General features: G+C 56.4%; 4 protein-coding genes across 4 annotated transcripts; 3 read left to right on the top strand and 1 right to left on the bottom strand.

Moving 5' to 3' along the window:
* Positions 1 to 221: 221 nt before the first annotated feature.
* Positions 222 to 1,910, top strand: N657DRAFT_652600 (MFS general substrate transporter; the record flags this gene model as incomplete). The annotated part of the gene is made up of 2 exons (XM_062794317.1): positions 222 to 267; positions 361 to 1,910. 2 exons carry the CDS (start codon positions 222 to 224, stop codon positions 1,908 to 1,910), a joined length of 1,596 nt encoding a protein of 531 aa, XP_062652880.1.
* Positions 1,911 to 3,860: 1,950 nt separating this feature from the next.
* N657DRAFT_54412 (uncharacterized protein) lies at positions 3,861 to 4,488 on the top strand. Its single transcript, XM_062787841.1, has one exon. It carries the CDS (start codon positions 3,990 to 3,992, stop codon positions 4,326 to 4,328), a length of 339 nt encoding a protein of 112 aa, XP_062652879.1. The 5' UTR covers positions 3,861 to 3,989; the 3' UTR covers positions 4,329 to 4,488.
* Positions 4,489 to 5,052: 564 nt separating this feature from the next.
* Positions 5,053 to 6,861, top strand: N657DRAFT_561889 (sugar transporter; the record flags this gene model as incomplete). The annotated part of the gene is made up of 3 exons (XM_062788090.1): positions 5,053 to 5,153; positions 5,218 to 5,534; positions 5,591 to 6,861. The coding sequence occupies 3 exons, from the start codon at positions 5,053 to 5,055 to the stop codon at positions 6,859 to 6,861; spliced, it is 1,689 nt and encodes a 562-aa protein (XP_062652878.1).
* A 66-nt stretch (positions 6,862 to 6,927) lies between these two features.
* Positions 6,928 to 10,889, bottom strand: N657DRAFT_639676 (glycoside hydrolase family 2 protein). The gene is made up of 3 exons (XM_062791812.1): positions 9,953 to 10,889; positions 8,501 to 9,899; positions 6,928 to 8,451 (listed from the first exon to the last, which is right to left on the bottom strand). The coding sequence occupies exons 1-3, from the start codon at positions 10,536 to 10,538 to the stop codon at positions 7,275 to 7,277; spliced, it is 3,162 nt and encodes a 1,053-aa protein (XP_062652877.1). The 5' UTR covers positions 10,539 to 10,889; the 3' UTR covers positions 6,928 to 7,274.
* Positions 10,890 to 10,993: the final 104 nt, after the last annotated feature.

Raw genomic sequence — 10,993 nt, 5'->3', positions numbered from 1 at the left:
GGCCTTAAACCCGGCCAACTCCGAGATCGCTCGCTGCTTCGGCCTGAAGAAAGTACTGTAATTAAAGCCGTCGACAATAGTTATTATGGGTTTCATTCTACGTTTGATATTGCTCCTCCGGGGCAGAGAAGGAAGGTACAGGCGACGGATAAGTTAGCGACTACAGAGTAGTACCTCACCTTACGATTCTGTGGGCTACAACGCAGGTTCAGTGGCAACCAATGAACAACGGCTTGAACCGCAAAGCCGTGACAGCAATGACAAAGGGTCAGCGAGGGGCCGAAGATGCCCTCGCGCACTCAAATGGGCCGAGTTTGGGACACCCTCAGTCGCCGGAACCTCCAGATATTACTACCCCAGGCGACTTGTCCACCTCGAATCCTGCGACAGCAAAGAACACTGGAGGCCACGAACAAGGAAGCCTGGCGGGAGAGGAGAGCTGTCCAGCGCCACCCTCGTACAGCATGTTCAACGCCTGGGAAAAAGGCTTCATCGTCTTCATCGTTTCGGCCTCTGCTTTCTTCTCACCTGTCAGCGCGAACATCTACTTCCCGGCCCTCAACACGCTCGCCCAAGACTACCATGTCTCACCCACGCTCATCAACCTCACAATCACCATGTACATGATCTTTCAGGGGCTTGCGCCCTCCTTCACCGGCTCGCTGTCAGACAGCATCGGCAGACGCCCAGTCTATGTCCTTTGTTTCATCGTCTACATCGGCGCAAACATCGGCCTCGCGCTGCAGAACCAGTTCGCCGCTCTCATGGTCCTTCGCTGCCTCCAGAGTTCCGGCAGCAGCGGGACGATCGCCCTTGGGAACGCCGTGGTCTCCGACGTGGCCAGCGCTTCCGAACGCGGATCTTATCTCGGATACGTTTCCCTCGGTGGTGTGGTTGGCGTCTCACTTGGTGCCATCATCGGTGGGATTCTCAGCGACTTTCTGGGATGGCGATCCATCTTCTGGTTTCTAGTCCTCAGTGCAGGCGTGGTCCTTGTTTTGATTCTGGTGTTTCTGCCGGAAACAGCACGGGCCGTGGTCGGCAACGGCTCAGTCAGGCCCGCGGCATGGGATCTGTCACTCTGGGATCAGCTGCCGTCGACCAAGCGAAGGAGAGTCGCCTCAGGGACGTCAGAAACGCTATCAGGGTCTTCAGCAACCGGACGCTTTGTCAACCCCTTGATGACGCTTAAGATATGCGCCGACAAGGAAGCAGGCATCGTGCTCTTCGCCAACGGCATCGTTTTCGCAGGCTACTACGCTCTCGTCGGCGCAATCCCATCGCAATTTCACGCGCTGTACGGTTTCAACGATCTCGACGTCGGTCTCTCTTTCATCCCCATCGGCGTGAGCGCTGCCATATCGGCCGTAGCAGTTGGATACGCCGTCGACTGGAACTTTGCCCGCCACGCGCGCAGGCTGGGCATCAGCGTCGACGGAGCCAAGCAGATGAGCAGAGACCTCGGCAGCTTTCCCATTGAGAGTGTTCGTTGCGAAGTTGCCCTCCCCATGCTGGCGCTTACCGTCGTGACCTTCGTCGTCTATGGCTGGCTGCTGTCCTTCCACACCAGCGTGGCCGGCCCGCTGGCCATGCTCTTCTTTGTCGGCTTCGGGGTCAACGGCTTCTTCACCATTCTCAGCGTCTTAATTGTCGACGTGTATCCGCAAGCACCAGCTACAGCTACGGCAGCTAATAATTTTGTCCGCTGCTGGCTGGGCGCGGGCGCTTCGGCCATTATCATCCCCATGATTGACGCCTTGTCGAGCGGCTGGGCATACACGTTTATCGCTCTGTTATATCTTCTCATGGCGCCCCTGCTTTGGGTCATCATGCGCTGGGGACCACGGTGGAGGTCGGATCGGAATGCAGCCGAAAAGGCGCGAGAGGCGAGCCAAAATGTCGAGGCATGAGAATGGAGAAGGCGAGACAAAGCGATGCATGGCCGAAGCTGCAAGTGCATTGAGGTTCAAACAGGCAGTCCGAATTTCTGGTGGCAAACTGGTCTGGGGATGCAGCTTCAAGCTCCGCGTTTATGTTTCGCCGCGCTCTTCTCGCTCAATGCTCTTGCCTTCCAGGGCATGCTGTTTGGAGAACCTGCCGTTGAAACTGCGGGTGATAGCATCTGACTGACGTGGGAAGGAACGTGCCTCGGTCGTGCAACCCGGGGAGTGGAAGGTACGAAGTCCAATAACCCCCTCCTCCCCCCCAACAAAACAACCCACCCCCTCCTTTCCTCTCCTCTGCCAGCCTGTCTTTCCACTTTTTTTTCAAGATTTCAATTCCGGCCGTGAAAACTTCTGTCCCATTCCATAAAGACGATGATGGACAAGCCCCGCAACTGAGCTCTGACTGCAAGTTGTAATGTACCTCAATGCACAAGTCTAGAATCACCGGCAGTCTTATCCTGTGACATTCGTCATGTCATGCATGTCCAGCGCCGAGCATGTGCGTATGGGAGCTGGAGTCGCAGTATCAGCGTTGGACAACCTGAAGCGTTCCTGAGACCTCTCAAATCATCGGCTGGATGCCACAGGAGGCTAGGTTTCGGTACACAGCCAGCGCAGCGGAACTGCTGAACCTCACAGCTAAGAGCCACCAGTCTTGGGAGGGAGACAAGCAGCATAGCAGATACGTGACCGCACCACGCCAAGACGAAAGTAAATGTCCTAGTGTTTGCTTGTTACCTCTCGTTCTTATCAACCCGACAGTCCCTTCCAGTGGAGCTAGGGCGGGATGCTGAGGACTGTTAAGCGGGTTCGGGACTGCGATGAATGCAGCAGCAATCCGCTGCGGGATAAACAGCCGTTACTCTGTCCGGAGAAACGGATTAACCAAGCTCGTAACTTCCGTTGCGGTCTCAGGAAGGCAAGGTACAAAAAAAAAAAACCAAAAACTATGTTGGCCGCTTGAGTTGATGTGTCTTGAGCGCAAACAGGGCAATTCTTTTCGACCCTCCTTCTTGGCTCGCAAAGCTTCATGTTGCGTTGCACAGAATGGTTGACCGCTCTGGTTGGGTGCTGCATTACACGTTGACCCCACCCAGATTCCTGGGCGGCTCCGGAGACGGGCCGCGGCATGGCGATTACCGGTTTGCGTTTTGCCGAAGGACATGTCGGCACGAGTCAGGTGCCGAGCCTAAGGGTGGGCCGCGGTGGCCGTGGCGGACACCAATGGAAGCAGGCACGGCGGACGGTAACAGGTACTGATACCCTCTTCGGGACGGGAGATTGTGGACAGGGTGGCAACGCTAGGTGCCGTGCTGGCCCGGTGACAGTGTGGCTCGTGTGGATGTTAACGGAGTACCGTATATCTCGATCTTCCCGTTTTTCACTAGCAGTGACACAACTTGCCTGATTGGCTTTAACCTGGCTTATCGTACCTTATCGTTCGGCGTGCCTCTGCCAAATAGGCCCAGCTAGTGAAAACGAAGTGAAAAACGAAAAGGCCGAGATTATACGGTGTACTGTGTGGTAGGACCGTGGACGCAATGGGCTGAAGGGGAGCGGCTTGCTACGGCTCTTAAAGGGGGCGGCGTTTGCCGCGAATTTCGAACTACAGCCAAGATGTTGCAACCACCAGAATACGGTGCGTTTACTTTCGGCACGAGCAAGCCCATTTATGTGTGTTTCGTTGCACGATGCGGCCATTACGTTACACCCACCACATTTTCTTCCAAAATCCTAAGCGGAGCTGGTTTTCCCTGGTATCGCAACCGCTGGGCTTGGATGTGACCCCGAGTGACCTCTTCATTATTTAAAAACCAACCTCGAGAGACCTTCCTCCCCTCTTACTTGGCGGGAGACCTCATTGCTTCTTGCTCCATGTGGACGAGCTTGTGGGCTGTCGCATCTCGAGTGCAACGGACAGAACTGTTGTGACCGCCGTTTTGTAGTTGTGGGGAGCGTGTGGACCAGCTTGGGAGAGAGTCTTACGATAAGAGCAGAAAATCAGGGTCTTCCCCACCGCGATAACGAAAAGCAAACGGGTTGATGATGGTTCTCAAGGACGCTACCTGGCAGTTCGCGCGGCTTTGGCTGTTCAGAAGTCATGTGCTGTTCGAGACATGGTTGATAATTGCTGTATGGACGTCTCGCCAACAGCTCTCCTGCTTCCTATATATTTCCAGTGCTAAACACACACAAATGATAGATGACAGATTGGCGCCCTGTTGGAAGAAGGGCGCAAGCGTCGCGAGGGCCTCCTTGCTCGAAGACGTCGAAGGGCAGCATGTGACGTTATCGTTCCACTCGGAAGTGGAGGCGGCATTTCTCCGCAGTTTCGCACGAACGAGCATCACTGGTTGCCTCACAGTTGACTGCAACACTTGATCAGAGACGAAGCTGCAGATGAACCGGCCAACATTGTAGCATGTGGCTTTAGCTACCCTCGGTCCAAAAGTGTCGAAAATTCGCGTGACTGGGAACTCGGGCGAGTTGGAGCTCGACGGACTGGCCGCCGTTCTCGTCTCCCAACAACCTTGGGCTGCCCTACGGAGTTACGCTCCTACCGCACCAGCTCTCTGGTTGACAGTGCCGAGGAAGCCAAGTTTTTGACATACCCAAGCGATGACCTCATACTCCACGCCGCGGTGGACAGCCCGGGCCGCAAGAGGGTCCGACGTTGTGCTCCATCTTGCTGTGGCTTGCCCATGAAAAAGTCTTCTCAACTGCCCAGCATGGATGGTGTCGTTGTGTGGCCGAAGATCTCAATCCTGCATCAGCGATTCGTTTCACACTGCGACGGCCCCCGCCTGAGCAATCGTCTTATGTTGCAGTCTTTGCCATCCAGGAACATGGATCTCGCCCGAGATCTACATACCTCGGCCGCGCATCGTCGGCCAGGAACTTGCTTCTGTCAGCATCACCTCGCTTCATTTTCCCCACGGTGGCTGATACCGGCTGTCGGCGCTGTGTCCAACCGTTCCACCACGCTGGAGACGTGACACAAGCTCCCTATCCAGCCTTCGCTATTTAGGACAGCCCCAGACTCCTCGACTCGCACGCGACCGTCAATTCGTTTCTTCTCCTCAATCGCCGTGACTGTCAATTGACAATGGCCCCTCCAAAGTACATGGGCCTCTCGGGCAGGCCCCTCTCGATAGCAGTCTCTACTGTTGCGACGACAGGTTTCCTCCTCTTTGGATACGATCAAGGGTAAGTCTCTCCGCCTCTTTTAAGACGCCTGGCTTGACCAGTTGATTAATCCTTTCCCCCTTAGCGTCATGTCTGGCATCATTACCGCCCCTGCATTCAATGCCATGTTCGAAGAAACCAAGAACAACTCGACCATGCAGGGGCTTGTCACCGCCATCTACGAGATCGGTTGTCTGGCGGGGGCCATGTTCATCCTCGGTGTCGGCGACCTCCTCGGAAGACGGAGGGCAATCATCTTGGGCGCCGCTGTCATGTTGCTCGGCGTCATCATCCAGGTCACTTCCATGCCTGGGTCAAGCCCTCTCGCGCAGTTGATCGTGGGAAGAGTCGTCATGGGCGTTGGCAATGGAATCAATACCTCAACAATCCCCACTTACCAAGGTGCGTGAGACCAGCCATGAGAGAAAAGGCGATGACGTTGCTAACAGTCGAGACAGCCGAGTGCAGCAAAACATCCAACCGAGGGCTGCTGATTTGCATCGAGGGTGGCATCATTGCCTTCGGCACCTTGATAGCCTACTGGATCGACTACGGCGCGTCATACGGGCCCGACGATCTCGTTTGGCGGTTCCCCATTGCCTTCCAGGTCATTTTCGCAGTCTTCATCATCATACCCATGATTTTTTTGCCCGAGTCTCCCAGATGGCTTTTGAGCCACCACCGCGTGGAAGATGCCGACAAGGTCATCTCGGCCATTCGCGGTTACGAGCTTGGAAGTGAGGAGACGGCTCTCGAGCGAAATCTCATCATGGATTCCCTCCGTGCTGCCGGCGGGTTCGGCCAAAAGAGCACTCCCCTCAAGGCTCTCTTCACGGGCGGCAAGACACAGCATTTCCGACGCATGCTCCTCGGGTCCAGCGCACAGTTTATGCAGCAGGTCGGTGGCTGCAACGCTGTCATCTACTATTTCCCCATCCTGTTTGAGGAGTCCATCAAAGAGACTCACAGCATGAGTCTTCTTCTCGGCGGGGTCAACATGATCGTCTACTCGATCTTTGCCACCACCTCTTGGTTCGTCATCGAGCGCGTCGGCCGGCGGCGTCTCTTCCTGATCGGATCGGTCGGGCAGTGCCTCAGCATGGTCCTCACCTTTGCCTGCCTGATCCCCGGCGACCCCATGACGGCCCGCGGTGCCGCCGTCGGCCTCTTCACCTACATCGCCTTCTTCGGCGCCACCTGGCTGCCGCTGCCGTGGCTGTACCCTGCCGAGGTCAACCCTATCAAGACGCGCGCCAAAGCCAACGCCGTCAGCACGTGCGTCAACTGGCTCTTCAACTTCCTCATTGTCATGGTCACGCCCATCATGGTCACCAGTATTGGCTGGGGCACCTACCTCTTCTTTGCCGCCATCAACGCCTGCTTCATCCCCGTCATTTACTTCTTCTACCCCGAGACGGCTCGCCGTTCGCTCGAAGAGATCGATATAATCTTTGCCAAGGGCCACGTCGAGAACATCTCGTACGTCAAGGCCTCCAAAGAGCTGCCGCAGCTCCAGCCGGTCGAGATTGAAGAATATGCCAGGCGGTACGGGCTTGTTGACAGCAGCGCCCGGGCTGGCGGTGGCCGTGACGCCCGTGACGAGGAGGAGAAGGCTGCCATCAGCGGCAGTTCCTCCAACAGCAGCAACGATGTGGTCGTCGACGAGCACGGCGTCGAAGCCGGCTTGGGAGATGGGCTCAAGACATCTAAGCGGGCGGACCGAGACTAGATTGACTCTTGCAAAACATTGGAGTCGGGTCTCATTGCTGCTGGATGGGGAAAATGGCCTAGATGGTTTGACTGAACTGTTCGACTGATTTGACATCAGAAGCCCTCCTCATGAGTTCCTGTTGCGGTGCGACATTGGAAAGGATATGGATGGCCTTGTGCATATTGGTGTGTTGTCAAGATAGAGCAGGATACCCAGGGAACAGTTTTGTATTTGCATCAGATGGATGTCCATAAGACGGTTCATAAAAGACACTCTTACTACATCGTCACCAGCAAAGAACATTTCCAACAATCACTGTGCATTGTTCATCTACTCCCGTGCATTTTGTCTCTGCTGACAGTAATACCCAGATGACCCCAAGCCAGCCCCTTTTTGGTCGATGGCAACAAAGCAACCCTCAAAATCCGTCCTCACACGCCCACAGGCTCCAAGCAGAACCCAAACTCCATCTCCTCCACGGGCACCAACAAATCCTCCCTCACTCCCGGTCCGCAAGCCCCGGTCCCCACACCCGCCACCCTCCCATCCAGCCTCAGCAGCGTGACATCCTCCTCGACCAAATCATAAGGATGCCTCGCCGCCTGGACCGTCTTATCACTGTACCTCCCGACCTTGAAACTGAACTCCCTCTCACAGTTCGCAGACCACTCGGTCTCGGTAGAAGCAGTAACCCTCACCCCGGCGCCGCCACCGGCGGGCTCGCGCACACTGACCCACCTCGTGCCAATGCGGTTCCCGCCCTCCTGCGGCACCTCGTACGGGGTGTGCAGCTCGGCGACCGAGGCGACGCTCCAGACGCCGACGCGCTGGGCGGCGCGCTTGTCCGGGTACGACTCGCCGGGGCCGAGACCGAGCCACTTGACCTCGTCCCAGGAGCGGGGCAGGCGGAGGTCGAGCCCCGCGCGCGGGACGTGCTTGGGCGGGTAGGCGCCCGCGGGCCGCAGGCGGACCGAGATGGAGAGCGTACCCGCGGACGTGATGGTGTAGGTCGTTGTGGCGAGGTAACCCCAGTCGAGGACGGGCGGGGTCAAGAAGGTGGTGAAAGTGACTTTGACGGCGTCGTCGGAGCTGATCATGCTAGTGGAGCGGAGCTGGCTTGTCAGGGCGTCGACGCCGAAGCGTTGCCAGTAGGGGAGGGAGGAAGGCTTGTCGTTGTCTGTTGGCGGCCGCCAGAAGGAGGGGATGACTGCTACGCTGGTAGCTGCGTCGGGGTCAAGAAGGTGCGTATTGTTGACGACCCAGTGCGTGAGGTAGCCGCTGGTTTTTTCGAAGGCGAAGGCGAAGTTGGTTCCGGTTATTATGATCTCGTGGCTGGTAGTGTCTATCTCAGGACTCTCGTACGCACGAGGGGATGCTGATATCGAGCTGACAGGATCGGTTGCCCGGAGCCGGTGTTGAAACCAAGCGACTTCATGCCCAGCATCCGCCCATGGTGTTGCTTCTCTGAGACGGAAAGAAATAGTTAAGTGGACTTCCGTCCCTGCCTGGGATTTAAGGTCGTCTTTTGCAACGGGCAGCGGGGTCATTGCTGTTGAACCTGGACTGATGACTGGCAGTTCCAAAACGCCGGATGCAAGCAAAGTTGTGCTGTAAAGAGATCAGCAACGCTTGTGGAAAACTACCACGGGTTTCTTACCGGGCTGAAAAATGTTCAATCTTATATGTCGCAGTGAGGTGCTCGAGCCCCGTGAAATTGTACCCGTTCAAGATGACAAGCTCGTCCCCTTCAACCGTCCCCTTCACCGGTTCAATGACTTTCTTGAGCTCGATCAGACCGGGGGTGGGCTTGTGGGTGCTATACAGCAAACCATCCATGACAAACGCTCCGTCGTTCGGCACATCCCCAAAATCCCCTCCGTAGGCATAGTAGGACTTGCCATCGGCGTCTTCCTTCCATAGTCCGTGGTTTGCCCACTCCCATATGAAGCCTCCTTGAAGGCGGGGGTAGGTGCGGAAAGCCTCCTCGTAGTCTTCCAACCACCCTGGCCCATTGCCCATTGCGTGCGCATACTCGCAAAGGACAACGGGTTTGTCAAAGCTTCCGTCGGGCTTGACACCTTCGGTTTTAGCCAGATGGATCAGCCTCTCAACGGACGGGTACATGTAAGAGTACATGTCGGCAGATTCGGCGTGCGGATCTCCTTCGTAGTGCACAAGTCGCCCGGGGTCTGCTTCTTTCGCGTAGTCGTACATAGCCTTGTGGTTTTGGCCGTAGAAAGCCTCGTTACCCAGCGACCAGATGATGACCGAAGGGTGGTTTTTGTCTCGTTGCACCATTTGTTCCATGCGGTCCACGTATGCAGCTTTCCAAGACGGATTGTCGCTTGTGTATTTGGCAGCTTGGGAAAATGTCAGCTTCTTGCGTTCCTCGTAGTCCATCCCCTCGGAGATGTCTTGGGGACGGGCCACGGCATCGTAGAAGCCATGGCATTCTAGATCTGCCTCGTCGATGACCCACAAACCGAGTTCGTCGGCAATGTCGAACAGTTTGGGGTGGCTAGGGTAATGGCTGCAGCGGAGAGCGTTGATGTTGTGCGTCTTCATGAGGAGCAGGTCCTTGCGGATGAAGTCGAGGGGAACGGCCCGTCCGAATCGCGGATGGTGATCGTGCCTGTTGACGCCGCGAAACCTTATGGGTCGGCCGTTGACACAAATCAAGCCATTTTTGAGCTCGACTTTGCGGAATCCTATGTTTTGATGGACAGTCTGAGCGCTCGACGACGTGGTAATGGAGAGCTCGACGGAGTAGAGGTCGGGAGTCTCGGCGGTCCATTTCGCTGGGTCTTTGATGGGCATACTGAGATGAACCTTGCCGCCATTGTTGACATCCTTCTGTGTGCTGCCGAGAGACTGCCCGCCATGCTTGGGCAGCTCTCGAATGGTCATGGTGACTGTGGCGGTTGTTGACGTGACGACATCTACCGTGGCACTCAGAGTTGCATTCTTGTATTCGTCGTCAAGGTCTGTCCTAACAAACCAGTCTTCAATCCGAGTTTCTGACGGCAAAGAGATCAGGTGAACATCGCGGTAAATGCCTGTGTAAGTAAGTGCCCGAGTCCGACGGAGATGCAGATTCAGAGTGACAGACCTGAGAGCCACCACTGGTCCTGGTCTTCGATGTAAGAGCCATCACACCACTGATAGACTCTCACGGACACCTCGTTGGGGCCGTTTCGGTTCGTGTACGGCGTAACATCAAACTCATGCGGGTTCCTGGACCCCTGAGCATAGCCCACGAGGCTTCCGTTCACCCACACATGGTATGCGCTGTCGACGCCATCGAAACGCAAGCGCAGTTGCGAGGTGTGGGCCCATGAAGAGGGCACATGGAAGGTCCGGCGGTAGGTTCCAGTTGGGTTCTCGGTCGGGACGTGTGGCGGGCACACCGGGATGGGGTACTGGACGTTCGTGTAATGAGGAACTCCGTGGCCCTGCAGTTGCCAGTGGCCGGGGACCTGGATGGTCGTCCACGTGGCGTCACGGGCAGCTCTCGGTCTGGGAGCCTTCAGAGGACTCGAGGCGTAGTGGAAGTCCCAGCGGCCGTTGAGCAGAAGTGAGGTTTCCGGGATGTAGTAAGAGCGAGGAGGCAAGGTGTTCCGGCGGAAGACGGCTTCGTTGGCGTAATCCGGCCGGCCCTCATCTTCCTGAAGGGCAATGCCCTGGGGATGTGCCATGCTGATGGGCTTTGTGGTTTGGCGTGTCCCTGCCCTTTGTCCCAAACCTCGTGAGAAGATATTGGTCATTGTTCTGATGTCGAGCTGACGGTCGTCCCTTCACAGGCTCTAGAACCTGATTCTGTTTCAGTTCCGGAATATGTCGTGTTCCGGCAGATCTTAGACCGAAGGAAGCACAACTGCACATTGAGCAGAAGGGAGCCGGTGTCGTTGTCCCCGAGTCCCCGATCAACCAGACGATCGGATGCGGGGTTGGTCTGCTGTGGGATTGTGTCGTGTTCGGCGAACCCCGCACCGCAGATGCATACGTGAATCAGCGGCAGCGGTAGGTAACCTGAAATTTGACTGTCATCACGTACTCACCCATTGGTTGTGACATGGAATCTCGAAAACGTTTTGAGGGTGCAGGAACCTGAACCAGGTGGCGGCAGGCACGTGCCCTGAGCTGAGGTGAG

This window comes from Parathielavia appendiculata, assembly GCF_033297405.1.
Source record: "Parathielavia appendiculata strain CBS 731.68 unplaced genomic scaffold N657scaffold_1, whole genome shotgun sequence".
NCBI lineage: Eukaryota > Fungi > Ascomycota > Sordariomycetes > Sordariales > Chaetomiaceae > Parathielavia > Parathielavia appendiculata.
This window is presented reverse-complemented; position numbering and strand designations above follow the sequence as displayed.

What these genes read in the sequence shown, in the direction of transcription:
- N657DRAFT_639676 (XM_062791812.1), bottom strand. Translation starts at nt 10,538, where the DNA reads ATGGCACATCCCCAGGGCATTGCCCTTCAGGAAGATGAGGGCCGGCCG. An exon ending in GGACCAGTGGTGGCTCTCAG is followed by an intron (nt 9,900 to 9,952) that starts GTCTGTCACTCT and finishes TTACTTACACAG; the next exon opens with GCATTTACCGCGATGTTCAC. An exon ending in ATTGAACATTTTTCAGCCCG is followed by an intron (nt 8,452 to 8,500) that starts GTAAGAAACCCG and finishes ATCTCTTTACAG; the next exon opens with CACAACTTTGCTTGCATCCG.
- N657DRAFT_54412 (XM_062787841.1), top strand. Translation starts at nt 3,990, where the DNA reads ATGATGGTTCTCAAGGACGCTACCTGGCAGTTCGCGCGGCTTTGGCTG.